We start from the raw sequence: 26,432 nt of genomic DNA on the forward strand, positions 1-26,432 counted from the left end.
TTTTTTTTTTTTTTATTTATTTTTGGGACAGAGAGAGGCAGAGCATGAACGGGGGAGGGTCAGAGAGAGAGGGAGACACAGAATCGGAAACAGGCTCCAGGCTCCGAGCCATCAGCCCAGAGCCTGACGCGGGGCTCGAACTCACGGACTGTGAGATCGTGACCTGGCTGAAGTCGGACGCTTAACCGACTGCGCCACCCAGGCGCCCCGGAAAACAATCCTTCTTATACAAATTGGCAAGGTCTTCTGGGGCAGCAATTTGATAGTATCTGTCAAGTTAAAATTTTTTTTAATGTTTATTTATTTTTGAGAGAGAGAGAGAGAGAGAGAGAGAGAGAGAGAGAGAGAGAGAAAGAGCATGAGTAGAGGAGGAGCAGAGAAAAAGGGAGACACAGAATCCAAAGCAGGCTCCAGGCTCCAAGCTATCAGCACAGAGCTCGATGCAGGGCTCGAACTCACGAACTGCGACATCATGACCTAAGCTGAAATCAGACGTTTAACTGACTGAACCACCCAGGCGCCCCTGTTAAGTTTTAAATGTATACACTGCTGACTTAACAAACCCACAGCTTAGGAATCATTAGTTGCAATATTATTTAAGCAACAAAAACAAAAAAACTCTAAACTGGTTAATAACCTAAGTGTTAGGGCTTGCATAAAAAATCAAAATGAAAATGGAATGCTGTCCTTTGATACACAAGAAACATTCACAATGAACATTGGAAGGACCTTAAGGTTATCCAGTTTTTTTTTTTTTGTTTTGTTTTTTTTAATTTTTTTTTTCAACGTTTTTTATTTATTTTTGGGACAGAGAGAGACAGAGCATGAATGGGGGAGGGGCAGAGAGAGAGGGAGACACAGAATCGGAAACAGGCTCCAGGCTCCGAGCCATCAGCCCAGAGCCTGACGCGGGGCTCGAACTCACGGACCGCGAGATCGTGACCTGGCTGAAGTCGGACGCTTAACCGACTGCGCCACCCAGGCGCCCCAAGGTTATCCAGTTTAAGAGGTTTGCAAACTGGCCACAGTCCAGGCCTCCACCTGGTCCACTCCCCCTGCCCTGCCTATTTTTATAAATACCGTACTGGAACACAGCTGTGCCTATTCATTTACGAATTGTCTACTTTTGTGATACAACAGTAGAGCTGAAGAGTTGCAACAGAGACCAGAGAGTACTTACTATCTGGCCCTTTAAAGGACTAGTCTGCCAACCCCTGACCTAGTTTGATACCCTCTTTATAGGGCTGCAGCAACTGAGGCCCAGAGGGTGAAGTGACTTGCCTCTGTCAGTTTGGGCAGCACAGCCAGAACTAAACCCAGGTCTACGGACTTGTAGAACAGCATTCTTTCTATTCTGACCTTTTATTATTGTAAAAGGATTTTTTTCTGATCTAAGCTTCAGCATGAATCATTTTGCCCACTAATCCCCAGATGCTGCCACTTCTGTGAACCACTCAAAAAAGGAGGTAAGGTATCTTTAAAGTCAATGAATGACTGGCTAAAGATTGCATATGTCCACATTCTATTTTTCCATGATTTTTCAGGAACACATGCTGGGGTGCCCCAGAACATACAAAGGCACATCGCACAATGGGTATGTTCAGTGAATGCTGATGAATGATTACAAATTTGCCTGTGATGGTGGGAAAATACTTCTGGGACTAGCTGGGACCTTCATGGAAGAATACTCATGTGGAAAATTAAAAGTCATCTGGTCACACTGTAAGGGTGTTTGTTGGAAATAATGGCACTCTGGCACCAGGGGATAACCAGTAGGTAAGGCCAAGGACAGAAGGAAGGCACAGCATCGGATGAAGTTAACTGAACTGTAAAGGGGAGGTGGCTAGATACAGGGAATTGGCGGACTGATGTTTCTCAGATACCCTTTCTGGAGCAAAGGGGCTAACTGTGGCTGGAATGCTGGGCAGGGGCCTCTCCTGGGCACCCATGTGCTCAAGACAAGAGGCCTTGCCTGCCTCAGAGGAGGCAGCAACTTTGGCCTCTGCCTGCTCAAGTTCAGTGAGAAACTTTGGCCAACCAGGTGACCAATGCTGACTGCCCAGCTGTGAGCTGCTCTGATAACCACAGGTGTCATGTCAAGGCCAGGGTGGAGAAAGACAGGCTCTCCTTACCAAACACCAACTTCATGTCTGATACCTGAGTTCACTCTCTGGACAGCCCTATGGCGTATTATAACCCCCACCTTACAGATGTGTAAAATGTGAATCAATGACTTATTTGCCCACAGAGAGCAGCAGGTGCTAGCGAGGGGATCCAAACCCAGATCAATTTGCCTCCAAGGTTCTTTCCCCACTATATCCATCCCCTGCCTGGCTCCCAATGTACCTTCTAATAGTTAAATCTCCATGCAAAAGAACAGTCTCAGGAGGGAGTGAGCTCCCCACCAACGGAGGGCTCAAGCAGAGGGGGTCTGTTCATGAAGGTGTGGCCAATGGCAATGGATGCTGCAGAGGGCATTGGTGCCGCTCTGCAGTCAGCACTTACCTGCTTCTCCAGCTGTGCCTCCAGCTGGCTGATAAGCTCATCTTTGCTCTGCATGGCTTTCAGCAATTCCTGGTACTTCCGGTGCAGGCTGCCGGCTGAGTCCACATTCTTCAGATTGGACAGTTTCACCTTTTCCTCCATCACACCCACCTTAAAAGTACCATCATCACACAGGGTTGGGATGTGTGTGTGAAATAGCTGCTCACATGCCCTGGGATACTTCCTGACACCCCAGCCCATGATTCACAGGCAGAGCCCTCACCCAGAGCAGTTGGGGCCAATTAAGTCAATAACCATTTATTAAGCCTCATCTGGGCAAACTAAGGAATTGACAAAAAAGAAATGGCTGGGTATCAGGCCATCTAACTCTGGGGACCCCAACAGGGACAAGCTGGGCAGGACAAACAGCCCAGAGAGAAACTGCTTAAATCTCACTGTGGCAGAGATATTTGCTGTTCACTGAATGGCCCTGTGCTTTCAATATTTCCCAGACCTCTTATAGTCAGATGGCCATGGAATTCACTCCCGCCAGTGGGTCTGAATGGAGTGACTCAGCATTTTTAGGCTGAAGTATTTAAGAGCTCTCTTCCTGCCATGGCAACCAAGGAGGCGGCATGTTTCAGAGGGTCCTGGTGGAAGCTGGAGAGAGCTCCAGCAGCCTCAACCCCTAAGTCCCTATGGGAGGCAGAATCCCCAGCTAACCCACAATGGAGAGATACCATGACTAAGAAATAAATGGGAGAAGCTGCTAAGACGTCAGACCTGTTACCTCAGCATAACGTGGCCTGTGTGGACTAATCCAGCCACCCACTCATGCACTAACCCTTACCCAAAGACTCCTTCATGCCCAAAGAGAGCTCCATGAACCTTAATTTGTTCAGAACTATCACATGACTGCTGGTTTTCCTTGTCCCCATAAGGAGCTTGTCAGGGTGATGAGTATGTCTGTGTGTGTCCATGAAAAGGATCAGGAAAGGCCAACGGCCATTTCTGCTGCACAGTCCCACCAATCCCCTGCCCCGGTTACCTGGGTCTCCGCATTCTCTGCTCTCTGCTCTGCCTCCAGCAGCCTCTGCTCCAGCTCCTGCATCTGCTCAACCAGAGAGGAAGGACTAATGTAGGTGGGTGTCTCTACTCCAACCATGGCATCAGGGCAACGTGAGTAAATTGTGTGGACACTCCACACAGGCTTAAATTGAGCTTAAATTGTTCATCTCAATTTAAGTGGCTCAAGGGTATCAAGACAAAGATTTTCATGGCAACCCTCTGCTCCCTTATCCTGAATTTATGAGGCAGGTAAAGAGCTTAGAGCTGCTGTCCTCTCTGCTGAACGAGTAAAAGCCTAGTTCTTTCTCCTGTGTGTGGGGTACCTACATGGGGCAGCCGTGTCCCACATCGTTCTTCAGGAAGCAGTGCTGCCCTCAGCCCTCAGTCTCCTCAGCGCCAAGTCCCAGGCAGTACCGGCTCGCCACATGCCTGGCATGGAACGTGCTCCCACGTGAGACCCCACCATGTCAGCAGTAAGAGAATGTTCCTTTCCAGCCAAGGATAGCTCACTGGCTGGGGAAAAATATTTATCCCTTATCAAGGACACCTTGGACTATAAATGGCATTTATAGGTATCACCTTATTTGACTTCTTTAATCTCAAACAGAGAAACTCAAGACACATTTAAAAAAATTCCACCTTACTACCAGTAGAGGCATGCCATTCAAGTCCGAGGACCTCAGCAATTCTGGAATCTTATGCCAACTGGCCCAAGCGAAAGGACCTCCATATGTAGGCTCATCAGGGACCAGCTGTAAGCTGAAGGCTAAGGAGATGCTAACAAGCCCACATCATCTCTGCAGCTTCACAAGCTCATGGTAAGTGGAGCATGGGCTGGAATTCAGCTCCCATCCTTCCTTGGTCAGGGCTCCGCCATGCACTAGACCATGTACACCATCACACAAAGGCTCTGCAGAAGCGTCACACATCCGACTCACCCTATCAGGAGCCACCTGCTGCCTTGTGCTGTGTGGCCCAATAAAGTCACCTGCTTCCTTCCCCACCCTGCCTTGCCCTCAGGCAACATGTATGCATTAAACATACACTAGAGACTTAACAGACCAGCCCTATCCTCCGGAAGGCTGTACAGACCTCATCTTCCAAGCTCCAGGCCAGCCCTTGCCCACCTCATCTCTGCAGATCTAGCCTTTCTCCAGCTACTCAACCTTCTCTCTTTGGCCTTGACCCTGGCTTGATATTTACCAGCAAACTGAGCAATTAATCCCTTCTCTCTTTCCCAATCTCTTGTCTGCTCAAGAGAAATTCTGCCTTCCATTCTTGATTAAAGGATGGAAGAGAAGGAGCCCCCCCCCCCCCCCGGTTGGTGCTGGGCAGTGAAAGGAAAGTTCCCTGGCAGTGGTTTATGTTTGAGAACCTGGGGCACCTCTTTTCACAGGGCAGCCTTTCCTTACCCATTTTTTCCTTTTTCTTGAGATTGGGGTGATAGAGATGCTTTCAGAAAGGATCTGAGTATCCCAAGTACAACTCAAGATTTACAACCCATGGGACAAAAATGCCCCTTGGACTTCCAATGGACAGGACCACCTCTGATAGGCATTCATGTGCTCAGGCCAAGGATGCCTACATCTCTTCTTTCCTTCCTCTCCTGGGCTTAATAATCATGAACAAGGGGTGCCTGGGTAACTCAGTTAGTTGAGTGTCTAACTCTTGATTTTGGCTCAGGTCATAATCCCAGGGTCACGGGATCGAGCCCTGTGTTGGGATCCATGCTGAGCATGGAGACTGCTTAAGATTCTTCCTCTCCCTCTTTCCCTCTCCCCTACTTGCACTCTCTCTCTCTCTCTCTTAAAAAAAAAAAAAAAAAAAGATCAAGCCTCTTGACTCAAGCCTGAAAGAGTGGACTGGTCCTTGCCAGATGCAGGCATCAGTCAGAGTCAGGTGGCCTTTGCAAAATCAAACAGGGGCACCTGGGTGGCTCAGTCAGTTGAGTGCCCAATTTCGGCTCAGGTCAAGATCTCACAGTTCATGAGTGTGAACCCCACATCAGGCTTGCTGATGTCAGTGCAGAGCCCACTTTGGATCCTATCTCTGTCTCTCTCTGCCCTTCCCCCGCTCACACTCTCTAAATAAATAAACAAATAAACATTCAAAATCAAATAGTCCCTAGAGCCTGTGTTACAAGAATCCCTTGACCTTCAAACGTTTCTTTGCAATTACAGAGAAGATAACAGCATAGCATAAACTGATATTATGGTTATAGGGGTGGTTGCCCCCAGAGCAACAAGAATTCTATTTGGTCAGGGAAGTGTACAATGACACACAGCAGTGGCCCCCCGTGACCAGGTTAGTACTATATATCCCATCCCTCTTTGGCACCAGACCTGACTAGGCCAGATTCTCTGTCCCTAGGAATCTGACATCTGGGATTGAGGAATCAGAGAAAAGAGGCAGGGGCTGCACAAGAGACTGTGCACAAAATTCATTAAGTCATGATTGTTAGGCAATTATTTTAGTTCTGTGAGCTGTCCCAGGATCCCCCAAATAAATTCCATTTGCTGAAGCTAGCCAGAGTTGAAGTTTTGGCCCACCTTAGAAGCAACTCTAATATAGTCGCTGGGAGCATTTAATTTTTTAAAGAATATAATGAAGGGCACCTGACTGGCTCAGTAAGTAGAGCATGGGACTCTTGATCTTGGGGTCGTGAGTTCGAGTCCACATTGGATATAGAGATTACTTAATAAAATAAAATAAAAAACGGGGCACCTGGGTGGCTCAGCTGGTTAAGTGTCCGACTCTTGGTTTGGGCTCAGGTCATGATTTCATGGTTTGTGAGTTCGAGTCCTGCATCAGGCTCTGCACTGATAGTGCAAAGCCTGCTAGGGATTCTCATTCTCTGTCCCTTTCTCCCTCCCTCCCTCTCTTTCTCAAAATAAACAAACTGAAAAAAAAACTATAATAAAATAAAATAAAAATACAATGAAATATTGAATGGGAAGGCTGTGGATTCTTGACAAGTTTCCTAGATTAATCTTCAGCTGGACCATTCTGATCTAACATCTGCTTTGTAGCTCAGAACACATAGGATTTCTATAGGAAATGATCTCTCATATCCATAACCTTCTCTAACAACGGTCTGATATTTTCAAATTTCATTCAAGAGAAAAACCTGTCTTCCTATTTTATAGATGGAGAAACCAAGGTAGAGTGAAGAACAGAATTGTACTGGAGTCCTACCTCCCAGCTGGGCATTTCCATTTGGGTCAAGAGTGGTCAATGACACTGGTCAGAGCCAGAAATCACTCTGTTATTGACAACAAGGTGAGCATTTTTCCCCTCAAGATTTTACTACTAGACATCCCCTTAAAGTATGCTATCGCTGAAGCAAATGGAAAGGAAGGCACCTTGCAGAGCCTGGGGTCTCCTCCCATTCTCGGGCTGGCTGCCACAGGGTCCCCATATTGCTACAGGCTCTCAGCTGTTCTTACCTTCCTGGCTGGGACACTCAAAACTCAAAGCATTTGGTATTCATCTTTATGCTGGAGCATTTTTTTTCTTCTAAAACTAATGTTTGAACATTGAAAACATTTTGAACATCTGGAACTTTTTAAAGAGTAGAGTATAACGATCCATGTATCTATCACTATGCTCCAACAATTACCAACAACTTGCCATCTTTGTTTGAAAAGAATGTTTTTTAAAATTTTTAACATTTGTTTATTTTTGAGAGAGACAGAGAGAGAGAGAGAGAGAGAGAGAGAGAGCGAGCATGTGTGCAAATGGGAGAAGGGCATAGAGAGAGGGAGACAGAGGATCTGAAGCAAGCTCTGTGTTATCAGTGCAGAGACTGATGTGGGGCTTGAACTCATGAACCCATGAGATCATGACCTGAGCCAAAATCAAGAGTTGGCCATTTAACCAACTGAGCCACCCAGGCATCCCAAAAAGAATATTTTTAACATTATGTTTCCCTGTTTTTACGAAAGCCTATTCTCTCCACTGCCACAGGAATACTCCAGGTGTGTCTATGCTGGAACGTCATTCTTAGAGTATTCAAACTTCATTTAATGCCAGCATCAATACTTTTCACAATGGCAGACTGTTCTTTAAGCTTGCTAAATAAGTGGGGCCACCACTTATTTAGGTTCTATTTCTCCTATCAGAGGGTTCCCCAGGACCGTGTCCTCAGCTGTCCTTTTAGTCTGTGGGCCTGGGGTGATCCACCAGCCAAGTAGGTGTCAGGTTTGGGCGGCTGACTTTTAGTGCTTTTTAGGCGGATCCACTTTCACCAGCTGTGACTGGCACATGAGACTCATAAATAAGCTGCTCTGATACTGGCTGGAGCAACCCGATGAAATGCACTTGGCAGCAACCTGGTACTTAATCCCCGTGTCCACAGCTCCTTGTTATACTCATGATGCTGTGAAATGGCAGCCCCATGGCAGTGAGACCAGTAGGCACTCGCATGAGCTCCCAACACAATCCTGAGCTGTGGCCTGAGCCAAGAGCTGGGCCATGCTGGTGCTCAGCTATCCCTTTGAAAAGGGGGTTCAACCTTCTTACCACTGCTTTGCACCCACTGGAGAGATTGGGACGGGGCTAGCACTAAGGGTTGGACCTGACTGGCTCTGCCATGGTGTGCCTTTAGGTAAGTTCCTTAACAGCTCTGTGCCTCAGTTTCCTCACCAGGAAAAAAAAAAAGAGTAATGACTCTCCACCTCCTAGGGTTGTTGGGAATATTACACGAGATGCCTCATTTAAAGCTCACGTGCACAACTTGGCACTTACTGAGCAGTTTACAGTTAGCTATTTGTTGGTTTTTTGTACACAGAGAAGACACTTAGAATCAGGGAGACCAGTTTGCCTGGGACAGTCTGGTGTTCACCTGTTATCCCAGAATAATTAGTAGCAGAGCCTTCTTTTCTGTCTCCAAAGTGTCCTGGGTTAGATGATAAATTATATGGCTCTCCTACTTATGATCCATCTACAGCGAGAATGGCTTTAAACCAGAGGTTGCTAACTACTAGCCTACAGGGTGTTTTGCCTACCGTGTTAGGAGCATTTAGCTGACACGGATATAACTAAACAAGGCCACTTGCTGTGTGTCTGGCACTGGTTTAAGCACTTTACATGTATCAACTCATTTAATCTTCTTCACAATAGGCAGGAGCAGGCACTACTATTATCACTGTTGTATAGATAAGGAAACTGATGCACAAGGGTTGGGTAACTCAGCTGATAGGTCCCATGGCTAAGAGGGAGAGCCAGGATTCAAACTCAGGAGGGTTGGCTCCGGAATCTGTTGTACTGTTGGCCACTGTACCTCTCACATACAAATCTCATATGTCAGGTGAAAACTGAGATTCCACAATACAATCCCTGGCTTCCAGCTTCCCTTGAAAACTCAGCTCTGACATGCTAGGGTTACATTTTCTTACAGCAGTAAGTGGCTTCTTCCTCCAGCTCTAGCATGTTCCCTTGAATTCTCCCTAGAACCCATCTGGCTCACATAAGTTGCCTGCAAGCACGTGAGTAGCAACCCCCAGTTTTAGCTATTAATTGTTATCTGTAATCAAACATAATGGCTTTCAACTGTACTTTTTTTTTATTAGATCTTTCCTTCAGTGAAAATCATATGCTTAGTCCCCAAAATATAAAATATAGGACCATGGGGCTGTCCTGGAGAAAAGGCAGGAGAGGGGCACCTGGGTGGCTCAGTTAAGCACCTGATTTCAGCTCAGGTCATGATCTCAGGGTTCGTGAGTTCAAGCACCGCCTCAGGCTCTGGGCTGACACCTCAGAGCCTGGAGCCTGCATCCAATTCGGTGTTTCCCTCTTTCTCTGCCCCTCCTCTGCTTGAGCTCTGTGTGTCCCTTTCTCTCAAAAATAAATAAACATTAGGAAAAGAAAGGAAGAAAGAAAGAAAGAAAGAAAGAAAGAAAGAAAGAAAGAAAGAAAGAAAGAGAAAGAAAGAAAGAAAGAAAAAGAAAGAGAGAGAAAGGGCAATGAGTCTTCTCTGTCAGTTCCACTGCTCCTTTGGGGCACATCGGGCTCAAGGTGTCCGCTAGAAGGACAGCTGAATGAGGTCGAGGCAAGGCTGTGGCAAGAGTTCATGGCTGTAGATCTCAGACTTTCAGGGGGGTCAGGACCCACATGGAGCTTACTCTAAGCAGATTCCTAGGCCTTGCCCACAGAGGTTTTTAGTTGGGTAGCCTGAGATTTTCTTTCTGAGCACATTCCTGGGTCCGTGCCCCAGAAATCTCAGTTGATACTCATGCAGGTGGCGTACAGACCACACTCTGAAAAAACACTAGACTGGCCACAGACGGCAAAGCAAAGCTGATCCTTCAGGGATACATCCAGGGCCAAGTCCCCAACAGCACAGGGCTTCTCAAATAGCTTTACAGAGGAGTACAGAGCTCTATCAATATATGGCTCCAGAAAAAATACAGAAAAAATGGGTTAGGAGAATAAAAAGCCTCTCTCTTTACTCAGATACACACACACATATGAGCTCGTATACAGTGAATAAAAGTTCTAGAAGGTATCTGCTCCCAAAGCAAATTGGATCCGTCAGCTAAGGCCAATGCTGTGATGGCTTTATGCAGACTTCAACAAATTTCCACCTAGTCCTGACAGCACTACAGGTACCCTCCTTTTACAGTACTTGGGCTTTTTGTAAATTCTGAGGTATTTAAAGATCTGTTTTTCTGGGCTCTGTGTTCTATCCATACATTGGGAAGCTGATGCCTACACAGAATTGCCACCTCTGTATAATCCATGGTCTGAGGGGGGAGGAGCAACAGTCATTGTTCTTTTGTTTCAGAGGACTGAACTGAACCATTTGTATGTTCAAAAAAAAGTCCTGAACTAAATTTGTGGTATATAAATGTAAAACTCAGTTAGTGCATTTCAAAATCTTGGTTGTAGTAGGGGATTCTAGAAAATAGGAAGTGCACAGGATCCCACTGGAATGGGTCTTGGGAAAAGTTGCTTCAGTTAAAAATATTCAAGCTAAGAGGCTCCAGGGTGGCTCATGGCTCAGTCTGTTAAGCTTCTGATTCTTCATTTTGTCTCAAATCATAATCTCACTGTGGGATCAAGCCTGGGGATGGGCTCTGTGCTGACGGTGGGAGCCTGCTTGGGATTCTCTCTCGGCCCCTCCCCCATCACACTTGCCCTCTCTCAAAATAAATAAATAAATAAATAAATAAATAAATAAATATTAAAAAATACATATTCAAGCTAAAAATGAGAGATGTTTAATTACATTACTTCTTTTCAATAAATCCACTGAAATCCCTTTTGGAAGCAGACAGAGTAAATTAAAAGTTTAAAACCTGTGTTAGTTCTAATACTGATGCCATGTTTTTTCATAGTAATTACTACTGTGGATAGCTTGTCTGAGGACAGTTATTACATTCCCACGTTTGTGATGGAATAACTGAAGCACAAGTTTAAGCAAGGATGAAAAAAAAATTCAAGAGGCTTTCATATCCATCTATAAAGCCTCCTAGAACAGAATCAAAAGTTTTAAATTGATCTGAACAGCCTTTATGACTTCTTCAGCATACTAAGGAAGAGAGCAAGGCAGCAGGGAGAAGGGCTCCCAGGGAACAGAGCATGATGTGAACTCCAAGACATCAGCCATTCCCTCAACTCCTATACTGGACAGGAAATGAGCCCACAATTCACCTGGCTCCAGAATGCCTGGCCCTGGCAGTCTGAGTGTCCATGGCAATGGCAAACCAGACCTGGTGAAGCGTTAACAGCAGAAATAAGGTCTGATACTGCTTCTTCTTCCCATCCTCCATTTCCTCTCTCACCCTCAGGTGAGGGATTATGTGGTAGTCTTGACATCTTTTCTTTAAAAATTTTTTTTGCTTTTTAACACAGATCATTCCATGTCCAGAATGGCAATTCTGCAAGAGGGAGGCAGGTGTGAGCAGGCTGTGGGGTGGGGAAAGAGGAAGGGCATGTTTCCAAGCCTTAGCAGCCAGTGGGCAGTATCTGATCCCAGGAAGGGCTGGACCCCTGGGAAGCACCCAGGTTTGGCTTGCCCTGCACAACCAGCAGTGAGCAATTGCATGGCCAGTGGTCATCCAGGCAGTGCAAGCCCCATGGGTGGGTGAGTTGCGCATAGAGGTGGAGGGGGTGATGATTAACTAGTAAGCTCTAAGAGCAGTGAGAGATAGGACCGAGATCAGGGCTTGGCCCCAGCCCCAGCTCTCCTGAGAAGCCTGAGTCATCTCTTCCTGATCTGAAACTTACCTTGACGTACTGGGGAAAATCTCTAAGTGAACTGTTGAACCTGTCCTGTTGGTTTGGAGATGAATATAGGTGACAGGCACAGCCCCGGCATTGAGCAACATGGTGTTTATGGCTTTAAGGTTTCCTGCCAAAAGGTCTGGTGTCAGGCTAATGTCTCAGTACTCTTCTGTACTTAATTCTTCCAGCCTGTGATCCCTAGTCAAGATTTCTTTCTCTCTCTTCCCCCCACACCTCAGTCTCTTCTGCCCTGTGTCTGCATGCTTCCCTTTCTTTACCCAAGTCACACTCTGAGCTCCCAACCTTTTATGGAAGGGCATTCTGGCTACATGACAATCAAAGGCAGCCTGGAAGAGAAGATGGGGCCAATCTTATGATCTTATGAAAGTTCAACCTACCCAGACCCAAGGGGCTGTGGAGAGAGGTGTATCTGGATATATTTAAGGACCCTGGGGAATAGAGGAGGAAGGCACTTTAACACACTTTTTATCATGTAATAGTTCAGGAAACACATAGAGAATAACATTTTAAAATATGTATCCACCATTCAGCTTTATCAAATCTTAATTTCTGTCATATATGCTTCTGATGTCTTTAAGAAACGGGCCCCTACAGAGTGGTACATAAAGCTCCCGTCTGCTTTTCCCAGATTTCACTCCTCCCCTTCTAGCATCTACCCCACACTTGGTTGTATTTACATTTTACCTCATTTGATATACCCCTAAACAACAAGCTTTAGGTTTTAAAACTTTATATAAACCATATTATTCTATATACATTCTCCTGATCTTTTCTGTTCAGTGTTGGTTTTTGAGATTGGTTAGTCTTACATATGTAGCTCACTTGACTCATTTTTATTATTTTAATTTTTTTTGAGAGACAGAGATAGATGGAGAATTTTAAAAACAAATTTTTTTTTAACATTTATTCATTCCTGAGAGAGAGAGAGAGACAGAGCATGAGCAGGAGAGGGGCAGAGAGAGAGGGAGACAGAATCCAAAGCAGACACCAGGCTCCGAGCTGTCAGCACAGAGTCTGACACGAGGCTTGAACTCACAAACCGTGAGATCATGACCTGAGCCAAAGTCGGCCACTCAACCAACTGAGCCACCCAGGCACCCCAAGAGAGAGAGAATCTTAAGGAGGCTCCACACTCAGCACGGAATCTGATGCAGGGCTCAATCCCAAGACCCCAAGACCCTGGGATCATGACCCAGACTGAAATCAAGAGTCAGATGCTCAACCGACTGAGCCACCCAGGCGTCCCTCACTTGATTCATTTTTAACGGCAATGTCGTATTCCATTGTACAAATACACTCAATATACTTAAACACCTCCCTGTTGACAGACATTTAGGATATTCCCAATTTTTCTTATAGCAATGCTAAATTCTTGTATATAAAAAGATTTATTTATTTATTTATTTTTTAATGTTTATTTATTTTTGACAGAGAGAGAGACAGAGCATGAGCAGGGGAGGGGCAGAGAGAGCAGGCTGCAGGCTCTGAACTGACAGCACAGAGCCCGATGCGGGGCTTGAACTCACAGACCGTGAGATCATGACCTGAGCTAAAGTCGGACGCTCAACCGACTGAGCCACCCAGGTGCCCCAAAAGATTTCTTATATATGTCTCCTTATGACTGATACATTTGGATTTATTTCTACCATTGCATTTTGTGCTATTTACTCCATTTTTTAAAAATACTCTTCATTTTCTTCCCAGCCTGGATTTAATAGACTTTATTACATTTCCCTACTCTACTGATAAGTTATATACTCTATTTCTACTTATTACCATTATTATAGACTTAAATTTCAGACTTACAGACTGCTACATGTTCCCCAGTACCTGTTCTCCTCTCTCTCTCATACAAATAACAGCCTCCAACTTTCAACAGAGCACGTAGTTCTCCAGAATAAAGACTACGCTTTCCAATCTTCCCTGCTGCTGGGTACAACCATGTGAATGAGTTTTGATCAATGGGATATGAGGAGAAGCAATGAATGGAACCTTCGGGTCACCACTAAAAGGGACGGGTTTGGAATATGGACATCATGGTGAACCCTCCTCTTCAAACCTACAGCAGGCGTCACCCTAGAATTATACAGCTCATGTCTGGAATGTTACACGAGAGGGAAATAAACATCTGTCGGGTTTAAGCCATTGTGACCTTGGGTTCTTTCTTACAGCAGCTGAATTATAATCTAGCTAATACAGTAAGCACGGATTTTTTAAAAAATTTATACTGCTTAGATTCATTCTGCTTCCCAAATCTGAGGCTTCACATCTTTCAACAAGTTTGTGAGTTTTTAGAGGCGCCTGGGTGGCCCAGTTGGTTAAGCAAATCCAACTCTTGATTTCAGCTCAGGTCCTCATCTCACAGTCAAGGGATCAAGCCCCCACAGTGGGTTCCATGCTGACAGTGCAGAGCCTGCTTGGGATTCTCTTACTCTTCATCTCTCTCTCAGCCCCTAGCCCACTTGTGCATTCATTCTCTCTCTCAAAATAAATACATATTTTTTTAAGTTTGGGAATTTTTAAACCATTATCTCTTTGAGTAATGTTCTCCTTCATTCTCTTCTCCACCTCTGGAACTTTATAGGATCTTGTCATTCTAGCATCCGTGTCTCAGTCTCCGTGCCTTTATCTCTCTGGGCTCCATTCTGGATGACTTCCTCAGGTCCACCTTTCCATTCATTAAGCTTGTCTCAATGGTGCCTAATCTGACATTTAATTTATCTATTGAACATTTAGTTATACAATGAAAACATTTTTTGCTTCTAGCAGTTCTATTTCGTTCTTTTTCAAGTCTACCTAATCTTTTTGAATAGCGTCTTATTCTTGCCTTGTGTGTTCAATCACTTCATTACATCTTCAACAATTTGAAGGAATTCAATTTTATTCAATAATATTGAAGGAACTTGCCAACAGCTCCTTATTTGAAGTTCTTGAGGGACCTAGTCTACTTGTTTGTTGTGTATGGGGACTCTAACTCAGTAAAAATTATTCTCTCAAGTATTTAGTCATTTTGGATCATATATTCATCTTTATCATGGCGTTTTTGCCTGTGAGGATCCTGTATAATCTGGGTTGAGGTTTTGTTTCTCCAGAGAGGTTCTGTGTCTGTATCTAGGGTCCTAGGGGTATCACTGGCCCAGAACTTAAGGTTCCTAATCCACACAAATAATATAAATTCTAATATTAAACCAATACCATCATCAGGTTCTCAGGGCGTACTTTCCTTTTGCTTTTTGTTTTTTGTGCCCAGAGCATTGGCTAAGTCTGAGAAACTGTTCTGTCATCTCCCTGTCTTGGTAGATGATTTTCTTTTCCTTATCTTTTTATATTACTTTGACAGTCCTGACTTGATTTTTTTTTAAGTTTAGTTATTTATTTTGAGAGAGAGAGATAGAGAGAGAATGTGACCTTGGGAGGGGCTGAGAGAGAGAGAGAGAGACAGAGACAGAGAATCCCAAGCAGGCTCCGTGCTATCAGCACAGAGCCTGACTCACAGCTGATCCCACAAACCATGAGATCATGACTAAGCTGAAGTCAAGAGGCAGATGCTTAACCAACTGAGCCACCCAGGTGCCCCGACAGTACTGACTTTACATGAAAGTTTCAGTTTCAGCTCCAGCTTCCAACTGATCAGACCTCATCTCTGTCTCCACAGATGCTAAAACTCAAACCTCAAACCTTTCATTACTACAGGGAGGCCAGCCACACAGCCCGTCCCACTCAGCTGTCAGAGTTGAATACCACTTGGGTTCTACTTCTTCATTTCGCTGGCTGAGGATTCCTCCTACTCTTCTCAGTGCATGGCTCTGCACGGAGAAAAATATTTTAAATATTTAATATAGTATTTCTAGGTGTTTCATAGCAGTCTTTCTTAAAGGTTATTTTGTGGTCCATATCACTAGAAACAGAAGTCTCTTCCCTCTGAGATGTGTTTTAGACCAGCTGGAGGATCCTTACTTATCTTTTCCTTCCCTCCTACCCCACCCCAGTCCTCCTGATCCAGGTATCCTAGGGATGCTGCTCATAATCTGCATGTTTAACAAGCTCCCAGAAATTAGTTTTGTACACTGTAAAGTCTGAGAACATTGCCTTAGGATATGTGACTGGGGAGGGGACCAGGAATGCACACGCTTAATAAGTGCTCCAGATTTCTGGCCTGGATAGTCCCATGACCACCCTTTGAGAACTACTATCTAAAGCCCATTTCCCTTTACCTGAGATGGCTGAATTCTACCCTTTCTCTTGGCAGTATCTGAACCATATCCATAGGAACCCTGCTGGTCTCTGTTTCGCAAAGCCTGAACTAGTAGACAGCAATGCCAACAGACCCAAAGTTCACAACTTCTAATCCAGGCTAGTCGAGGGCCATTACCCTCAGCAGTGGAAATGCAGGGGAAACGCCAATAACTTGTCTTCCTGGACTCCAGGTTGTGGGGCTATCATAAAACAGGCCTTTTACCCAGGCTTTACTAATAAAGACCTCAACATTACTTGGAGAGAGGTGGACTGATTTTTACTTTTGTACTATGAAGGAAGGGTTGGCTCAGGAGATGGATAATGTAAGCAAAACTAGAAAGAAAAGAGTTGATTCAACTAAGATAGATAGATAGATAGACAGACATAGATATAGATAGATAGATAGATAGATTTTTTTTTTTTTAGTACAGGACTCTACTCTCCAGACAGGTTATGCTCCAAAATGCCTCTGAAAGTCAGGTGTTTAGACTGTCTCTTCCCACAGAAACATTACAAATGGTTGTCAGTTTCCCAGACCAGCCCATCCACACCTGTAAAGATAATAATCGTTCCCATTTAAGACCTATTCCATGCCAGAACCTTTATATGTGTGACCTGATACAAATCTCAAAATAACTGTGAAAGGCAGACATTTGTGTCCCTGCCTTAGAGGTGAAGGGACTTGCTCAGGGTCACACAGCATAGCTAGTAAGTGGCAGAGCCAGGTGGATCTGGCTCCAAAATCTGTGTCCTTGTCACTAGAAAATCAGGCTGCCTTTCATAGCTTGTCTGCTTAATACAGGGTGAACAGTAAAACATCGTCCCTTCTTCCCCACACTGAAAAAGAAATATTAAGGGAATAACAGAACTTCCACTACAGCCAGTTGACTCAAGAGGTAATGGAGGACCAAGATGTCTATCATTTCTCTGGAGCAGGAGAGAATGCATGATGATAGCTTAGTAAATTGCTTTGATTTGGGCTTAAAAAAGAAATAACTATCTTAGATTTCATTCTGCATGTGTGGAGGGCATCTTATTAAAAGTTCACCTTCTTGTTGGGGCGCCTGGGTGGCTCAGTCGGTTAAGTGGCCGACTTCGGCTCAGGTCATGATCTCACAGTCCGTGAGTTCGAGCCCCGCGTCGGGCTCTGTGCTGACAGCTCAGAGCCTGGAGCCTGTTTCGGATTCTGTGTCTCCCTCTCTCTGACCCTCCCCCGTTCATGCTCTGTCTCTCTCTGTCTCAAAAATAAATAAACGTTAAAAAAAAATTAAAAAAAAAAAAAAAAAGTTCACCTTCTTGCAATGAGTAGTAAATAGGCCCTAGGGATCTAATGCACAGTATAGTGAATACAGACAAGAGTACTGTATTATAATCATCAAACTTGCTAGGAAACTGGAACTTCATTATTCCAACCCCTAAAAAGAAATGGCAATTACATAATGTGATAAAAGTGCTAATTACCACTACAAAGACAGCCACATTGCAAAATATAAATGTATCAGATTAACATGTGGTGTACCTTAAATTATATAATGTTATATGTCAAATATACTTCAATTAAAAATTAATTAATTAAGGGGCACCTGGGTGGCTCAGTAGGTTAAGCGTCTGACTTCGGCTCAGGTCATGATCTCACAGTTCATGAGTTTGAGTCCGGTGTCAGGCTCTGTGCTGACAGCTCAGAGCCTGGAGCCTGCTTTGGATCCTGTGTCTCCGTGTCTCTCTGCCCCTCCCCTGTTTGTGCTCTCTCTCTCTCTCTCAAAAATAAATAAACATATTTTTAAAAATTAAAACAAAATTAATTAATACCTAGAAAAAAGAAAGTTTACCTTCTCTAACTCTCCCTAACTCCTGCCCTAGCGGACACAGACCTCTGAGATGAGGTTAGGTCTCCAGGACTCACCTTGTCAGCCAGCAGCTCCCTGATCTTGCTGGCCTGCAGGCGGAACCGGAAGAGCTGGGTTTCCAAGGCCAGGCAGCGCTTCTGCCAGTCTACGCTGGCTCGGGTCTCCACCTTGAGTTCTGCCATGATGGAATCCACTTCTGGCTACTCCAGGGAGCCCTGAGAACCAGCACACAGCAAGAGGAGAAGATCAAGAAGTGTGTGAGGAGGAGGGTAGAGAATACAGGGCTACGGGCTGTGAGTTAGTCATTGCTCTCCCTGCGTCCCATTGTCACCTTTCTTAGCTCAATGTGTCCTGTTCCAACGTAAGTTAGCTGGGCAAACTCAGGAAATCATGAAATGTGAGAAACTGTAAGGAGAATTGGGCCTCATCTGTGTTTCATTCAATTATCCATTTAACAAATATGTATCCATTCAATAGACATTTATATGCCAGACACCCTTCTAGGCACTGGAGATGCAAAGGTAAATAAAAGAGGCCCCCTTATCTTTGAGTTTTCCAGGGAACTCAGGAAAATCTAAGAGAGAATGTAGTCACAATTGCTAATCGATATGCAGATAAATGGGAACAGGGAAATGGGGTAGGCTATGGGAGAGGGATAAAGAGGGGACGATGTTTAGGGAAGGCTTAAAGTGAGTGACAGATTCATTTGAGATCATATAGCTAACTGGAGGCAGAACCCTGATTTCCAGTTTATTACTGATTCTACTACATGTATATAATGTTATTTATTGATTTATTTATTTACTTTTAACAAATCGTAATTCTGCATTCCATCCTTCCTTGGATCCATCTATTCATTCTTTCTTTCAAGTAGGTTCCACACCCAGTGTGGGGCTTGAACTCACGACCCAGAGATCAAGAGTTGCATGCTTCACTGAACCAGCCAGGCACCCCCACTCGGAGATTTTTGATGAGAAAAAATGGAATGAAAATCCAAAGCTTTGCATGTCCTTGACAATTTCCTATTTAGTTGGGATTCTGTCAGTTGTCATCGAATCATCCTCCTCTGAAACAGATTCTCACTCTAAGTTCTAAAATATAAACCAAAAAAATTGGTAGACATTTTGCTGTAACCTCTGGAGAATGCCACAAGTCTTTGGGAAACAATGATACAAATTCAGACACCTATAATATCGCCAGTCAGGGGAATTTATCCAGATGTCTCTTGGATAAATTTTAGAGAAGACAACTGGTTGGGGATGAGAAAATGAAGCAGCATGTATGAGTATGCACGAGAGAGGACACAAGCAGAGTGAACACAGGGGAGAGATGGGCTGGAAAACATACCTGCCATCAGAACTTTTAAAATCCTCCCTGCTACTAATAATTACACTTGGCCACCAGCATAAATTTGGTCTGTCCCAAACCATGACACATGATTACTCTAGTATTAAGATGATTTTTAAGGAATGACTTATTTTTTTAGGTTGATAATATTTTTAAAATGTGATCTGTCAGAGATACATAAGACTTACAGGTGAAATGATATAATGTCGGGGGGTTAGCAGTGGTCTAGGAAGGAAATACATGAAATCAGATTTATCAAAATATTTCCAAGTTTTGAAGCTGGGTAATAGGTACATGGGAGTTCTTTATACTGGCCTTTTTACTTGAATATATGCCTAGAATTTTCTGTAACAAAACTTTATTTTTTTAAATCCCTTTTCCTTTCTTTAGGAGCCACATGCCTCAGAAAACCCAGTCACCTCCTGCCCTGTTGCCAAATACCGTCTTGGTGACCAGTGAGTCTGTCTTTAATGTGTTAACCACCAATACTGCTTCCCACCTCACATTTAGCTTTTACATGGATCTTTCTCTCATACCACAAATAGCTATCATTTACTGGGTTCTCAATGTATGCCAGGCATGTGTGGCCTCTTTAATCCTCATGACAACACATAAGACAAGGTGTGGGCACTACTGTCTACACTCTCACATGAGGACACTGAGGAACTGAGAGGCTAAATAACTTATACAAAGAGTTCTAGAGCTAGTAAGTAGTGGGGCTGGAGTTCTTGTCCCAAAGCTCCTGCTCTTAGCAACTCTGCTCTTTACACATCTAGAAACTTGAAAGAATTCTGATCTCACAAAGAGTGAGCTGGATTGTTAAGAATGAGAGAAATATTTTACAGGACCTTTTAGGATCCTTGACAGGATCCTTGGTAGGATATTAGGGTGAACCTGTATTCAAGAGTTTCCAGGGCATCCTGGTCTCAAACCATAACCTGACACCATAACCTTCATAAGCACAGACGTTTATCCTATATCCAGACTTTTCATTTAAAAAACAGCGTCAGTAGACCTGCAGAGAAAGGCCCAACAATTAAACACTGATGAGTCTAGTGTCTGCATCTTTCGGTTCTGGGCTGCTCAGAACACTGAACGCATGACCTCAGCCCTGCTCTCCCGGAACTGTCATCCCAAACAATCCCAACATTGTGACCTCCCAGCAATCCCCACCTCAAAAGACTGGGACCGACTGGAACGGGGAGGAAGACAAAAGGCAAAAACAAAACATGACCTTCTCTGAGCTAAGATCACAGCTGAAAAGACAAAACAACCTTGTGGGGCCTCCAGAGAAGGCCAGAGGCTTCATGTTTGATTTGCTTTGTCCTTTAAGGGCGGGGGGGGGGGGGTTGCTTTTCCTTGTATAAATAAAAAAAGTGGTAGATCTGAACATAGGACCTGAGTGTCTTGCAACCTCGCTTGGGGCTAAGCATTAGCAGTAAAAACACACAAGTAAAACCTAGGGAGAGGAGAAACTTAATTCTTTTGTGGCACCCTCTTATTGACTGTCAAACTACAGCTCAGATTCCAAGAGGACAGTGGAAAACCAATCATGAAAATCTCCAGGAGCTTGGAAATAAAACATATCATTGGCCTCTGCCTGGTCCTGATATCTGAAATTATCTCTAGACTGCAGGGAGTGCTTTCCCAATCAAGCATCTTATGACATCACACTTTCGAATAGATCAAGTGCTCTGCTTAAACCTCTCCCTGCCCTGGGCACGCTAATGTCGGGGGTGGGGGGGGTGGGGGGTGGTGGCGCGGAAAGAGTTGCGCTGGGCTTGTCTTAGCATGTGAGGAGAGCTACGGGGTTTCGAAAGGGAACTGGAGCAAGGTGCCTGCTGCCAAGCGCGTGGCCCAGAGGCTCTTCCGACAGAAGCAGGTGGTTGCCGCGGCAGCTAGAAAACATGAGGCAAAACATAAAAGCAAAATACCAGTACAGTGAACTTCACCTGCTTGGTCACCTTGTACTTGTACCTCCCATAAAGACTTGCAAAGATGAGCAGAAATTAACTTAAAGAACAGTTTTTAACTTTCCAAAGCACTGTGTAGGAGTTATTTCTCTCCTTATCCTCTCAATATCCCTGAGATGTAGGACAAGTGATACTATTCACAATGAACAGATAGATGAGAAAACCCAGCGCAACCATGCCTTGAGACATAGAGCTAAGCAGTGTCAAAGCTGGGCCAAGAATGATCTCCCAGCATACAGAACATCCTCTTTCCGTGAAGATGCTTCAGTAGTGGGGGTGGAGTCTCATGCTACCCGGCTAGCCTAACACAGATAGAACATTAACGGCAAAATAGGTGGGGAAATGAGAGAAGGGACAAAACCCAGCTCAACTGTTCTCTTTGTTTTTTAGTCTGGAAAGCTTCAAATATACACAAGAAGTAGGGAGAACAGAACAATAAATCCCCATGCACCCTCCCCCGAGCTACAATGGTTGACTCACGGCCACTCTTGTGAAACCCACTTCTCTTGATTCCTATTAGTGCCCAGCAGGCTACACTGCCCAGCAAGTGACCACACAGCCTTGACTCCTGCTTTGGAACTCCCTAAGTCCTCCAGCATCCTGGGCTGACACAGCCACAAGGCTGGAGGAGCATGCCTCAGAGGCAGGGGCTGCATGCAGGATGGGTGATGAAAAGGGGGCACAGGGAGTCCTTAGGTGACCTCAGACTTTGAGCCTGTATCAGAGAAAACACAGACTTGACCTGGGATGGCTCTGGAAGGTTTAGGGATTTGACGAGAAATTGACAAAATGCTGAGATTAAATTTAATTCAACCAACTTTTGTGAAGTGATTTCTACGTGCGAGGTTGGGGACATAAAGATGAATTAAAGATCCCATGGCTTGTAGGGCTCAGGTCTACAGTCTGAATATCCTGGAACTTCCCTACAAAGAGGACCAGTCAATACAAGAACCTAAAGGAAAGAGGGCAGAGGCCACTGCAGGAGGCTTCAGAAGGTAACAGGAACTCTGTTCTGGGTACAATTTCCACTGGGCTCTCCTGTGTCACCTCACTATGGTTCACTCTGAATGTGAGCACCTTTTGTGATTTCCACTTGCTAGTGGTAGGCTACCATCATCTTCTACAAGTGCTAGACTAGACTGACTACCTGCCCAACTATGGGAAAGGAAGAGCTTTGTGCCCCTTTTCTGGGGACGGAGCTGGGGGAGGGTGAGTGCATACAGGGGCATAGCTCCCTCTGACCGCACCATGTCATCTGATCAAGCCAACAATTTGTGTTTTACTCTTGGGTGCTGAGGCAGCACATTTCACAATGTTGGAAGAGACAGGAAAAGGTGAGCATGTTCCAGCCTTCGGGGATCTAAATACCAGAAAGGACTAGGACAATCACGAATAGCATCCTTTGAGAACAAAACCAGTAAAGGGAAACAGCAGAGTGTAGTACTTCAGATCCCCTCTCCTGGTGCCAAACAAGCCTGGGTTTGAGTACTGGCTCAGGCACTAATTAATCATGTGACCTTAAACCATTTGCCTAACTCTCTGAGCCTCAGCTCCATTTTGAAATTGAGAGCAATAATATTTGAAAAGGAGGGCAATAATATTAGGTTGAATCATGGAATTATCAACATTTAACCATTTTTTGACCTTCAAAAAATGGCAATTTCATAGGCACACTAGGTCATATTTTTTTGAGAATTAAAGGAGATATCATAAAAGCCTGGCACACAGCACTCCATATTGATAGCTACTATCAACAAAGAAAAGGCAAACCAACAGTGCCTTGGCGTACTAGGAGATGTGGCTCATACATGTGCTTACTACCAGATCTACCTCAGAGAGGTGAGGGGATTTTTAAAGATTATTTTACCACTTTTTTTTTTAAGTTTATGTATTTATCTTGAGAGAGATAGAGCATGAGTGGGGGTGAGGGAGGAACAGTGAGAGTGAGACAGAGAAAGAGAGAGAGAGAGAGAGAGAGAGAGAGAGAGAATATCTCAAACAGGCTCTACACTCAGCACGGAGCCTGAGTCAGGGCTCAATCCCATGACCATGAGATCACGACTTGAGCCGAAATCAAGAGTTGGGTGCTTAACTGACTAAGCCACCCAGGTGCCCCTTTATCTCTTTATTTTTGAGTACTGAACAAAAGTGTATACGGTACAAAGTAAGGCTTCTTCCCACCTTGTCCCTCAGCCACAGTGTTATGGGGTTTTGTGTCTTCCAGAAATATCCAGCGTAGACACAAGCATTCTTATACATGTTGCATACACATACACAAACACAAATGGTAGCACACTCTACACACTGTCCTTAACCTATAACTTAGAGATCTTCCTGTATCAACATACATACCCTCTCCGTCTTCCCTCCATTCTCTTTAACAGCTTTATTGTTTTCTACTGTGTAGCTATTACATGACTTAAGAGTCCCTTATTTTTTTTATAAAGCTTTTTATAACTTTAAAAAATTATTTACTTATTTTGAGAGAGACAAAGAGAGAGAACATGCACGAGAGCAGGGGAAGGGCAGAGAGAGAGGGAGAGAGAGAATCCCAACAGGCTCCACACCGTGAGTGTGGGGTTCGATCTCATGAACTGTGAGATCATAACCTGAGCCGAAATCAAGAGTTAGACGCTTAACTGACTGAGCCACCCAGGTGCCCCAAGAGTCCCTTACTAACACACATTTGGGTTGTTTGAAAACTTTTGCTAAAATAAACAATGCTGCAACAAATATATGTCATTTCATATACATAAGAGTATATCTGAAGGATAAAATCCCAGAAATGGAATTGTAGCGTTAAGTGAGAACACGTTTTTAAATGGCCAAATTGTCCAGATTGCCTTTTCCGAGACTATTCTAATTCATACTCCCGCCAGCAATAAGTGCCTGTTTTCCCATGGAGGAGGTCAGTTTCGAATTCATTTTTGACAGAAGGGAGAGATGGCTCAACTGGGCTATCCAGAGAAGACTCAGCTGGGCTATCCAGAGAATGCCGGATGGTGGCTCAGCAGCCAGCCTGCTGTGAACTCACCCAGATCAGGACTGAGAAAATCCCCGCACCTTAACCTCAGCATGTACAGCATCTATACAACGCTCTTCAAACCAAAAGGGGCACAGAGTTCCCCACATGGAAACACAGCCTCACAGAGAGAAGGGAAGAGTAACCAGGAGTGCACAACGGGGGAGCAGAGTAGGAGGTACATGTTTCTTCCGGGGAGCTGGTGACTTCTGAGGAGGGCAGAAGGGGCCCCACATTTTCTCAACTCAGTTGTTAGTCTCAATGAGTCTGAGACCACAGGGGGTAGGTACCCTGTCATAACCCAGCTCTGAGCAGGCCTCCAAAGCAGTCTATGAGAGGGAAGGTAGCTGATAACGGACTACACCCCACCTTAGGAATTTAGGAGGCTTGGGTTTGAGTTTTGCCTTTTCCACTTTTTAGCTATATAACCTTGGGCAGATCACAATTTTTCTGAGACTGTTTCCTTCTTTATAAAATGGGGATAACAGTATGCAGAAACACTAGGTAACTGATGTTAGTTAAGTGACGTTACCACATGTAGAGTCTGGAACACAGAAGACAGTCCAAAAAGCCTGAGGAAAGAATCCACGACTTTTCCACTGAAATTGTTATTAAAATGATCTTTCAAGTGGAAACTGTACCAGGAACTAAGGTTCTGTCCAAAAGAGTTTATGAGATGGACTCACAGTAAAAGCTTACGGAGATGTCCTGGCAGGGAGGAAACCCACACGGGGCGGATTCCACTTCCAGGTGAGGGTCTTCACTGCCTCTGCTACCCCCATTAAGGCTTCCTGGTCCCTGGTGATAAAGTCACTACGGCTCCCAGGACACAAAGCTACTGCTGTCACTCGGTGCCCAACTTGTTTTCTTTTCTGCTTGGCTGACCTGCCTCTAGGAGTCTAGCCGGACCAACAGAATCCCTAAGAGAACTACCGAGAAACCACAGAGGAGATTACCTGAGACGAGGCGGGGAGGAGGGCGGGAGGCGGAAAGCGAGAGGGCAAGAGAGCGCTCGGCAACGCAGTGGGACGCCTGCAAGTGCGCCCGAGGGCCCTTCCCGGGGGCAACCGGCTCGAGCCGGTCCCAAACTCCCGCTCCTCCCGGGAAAGGCGACTCCTCGCCGCTTGGTACGAGTCCCCCGGGTCCGACCACGGCTGCCAGCGCCCTCAGCGCCAGGCGGGGAGGCACCTGCTCTGGAATCGCCCTCCGGCAGGAGGGAGCCCTTCCTCTCCGCTCCGCCAAACACCTCCCCGCCAGCGCACACCGCCAAGCCCGTCCCTGCCTGCGAGGCGCGCGCGGCCGCTCACCTCCCGCCAGCTCGCGGACGCTCCCGCCGCCCACCCGGCACACGGGCGCCCTCCGCGCGCGTCCGCCGCTGACCTTGCGTCCTTCCAGCCCGAGTCCGCGGCGACCGCCGGGTCTCCGCTCCGCGGCAGCAGGGGTCGCGGTGGGCGGGGCGGGGGCCGGGCGGGGTGCCCGCGGGCTGGCCGCACAAAGCCAAGCCCGGCCTCGCGGCGCCCCATTCAGAGCCGCGCCGCGCCCCCTCCTCCCGGGCCGCTCCTTAAAGGCCGAGCGCCCGCGCGGCTCCTCGGGCGGCTCGCGGAGAGGCACAGGAAATGACCTCAGCAGGCTCCAGCCTCCCACCTCTCCGCGCCGCCCGGCTCGTCCCTGGGGCGGCGGGGTCTCCCGGCCCCCGCTCCGAGCTCTCCGCGGGGACCGCACCAGCCGCGGAGGGCGGCCGGGAGCCCCGGGAGCTGCTCAGCGCCCGGCCAGCTTGGGACCTTCGCAGGATGGGGCGCAAGACCAGACCTCACCCCCCAAAGGAGGTTCCAGCATTTGCTGGCAATCTGTGAGAACTGTAACGCCCGGATATTTAGAGCAGAAGTCCTTATTTCCAACAGGCTGTCCCACTGCCAGACCCAGGTTATGATTTGTAATTTGGGGAGAAAAAAAAAAGTCACCGTGGCCCCGAGTGTACTTTGCTTATGTACGTTTGTCTATGCATTATTTATGTTAAAGGAGCAGGCCGAGGAGCCAGAAAGGCAAACCGGACGCTGCCTGCTGGGCAGCTAGAGCAGTCTTCATACCCTCGTTCTACAAGGGCTTGCAGTCCCTTAGCGCACCGGTACAGTCCTACACTCAGAGTGGATTGGCACACTCGACTTTTTTGGTTAGGCGGGTTTGGGGTAAAGAAGACGAATATGGAGA

General features: G+C 45.7%; 1 protein-coding gene across 2 annotated transcripts in view; it reads right to left on the reverse strand.

The window, feature by feature from the left end:
* PLEKHH1 (pleckstrin homology, MyTH4 and FERM domain containing H1) overlaps positions 1-25,829 on the reverse strand; it is a 53,307-nt gene extending 27,478 nt beyond the window's left edge. For both annotated transcript variants that reach the window (XM_049612614.1, XM_049612613.1), the window contains exons 1-4: positions 25,605-25,829; positions 17,939-18,097; positions 3,533-3,595; positions 2,506-2,655 (exon numbers count right to left, since the gene is read on the reverse strand). In XM_049612614.1, coding sequence (XP_049468571.1) covers positions 2,506-2,655; positions 3,533-3,595; positions 17,939-18,064 — 339 coding nt within the window. In that variant the 5' untranslated portion in view covers positions 18,065-18,097; positions 25,605-25,829. The remainder of the gene's footprint in view (positions 1-2,505; positions 2,656-3,532; positions 3,596-17,938; positions 18,098-25,604) is intronic.
* Positions 25,830-26,432: the final 603 nt, after the last annotated feature.

Source organism: Panthera uncia (assembly GCF_023721935.1).
Source record: "Panthera uncia isolate 11264 chromosome B3 unlocalized genomic scaffold, Puncia_PCG_1.0 HiC_scaffold_1, whole genome shotgun sequence".
NCBI lineage: Eukaryota > Metazoa > Chordata > Mammalia > Carnivora > Felidae > Panthera > Panthera uncia.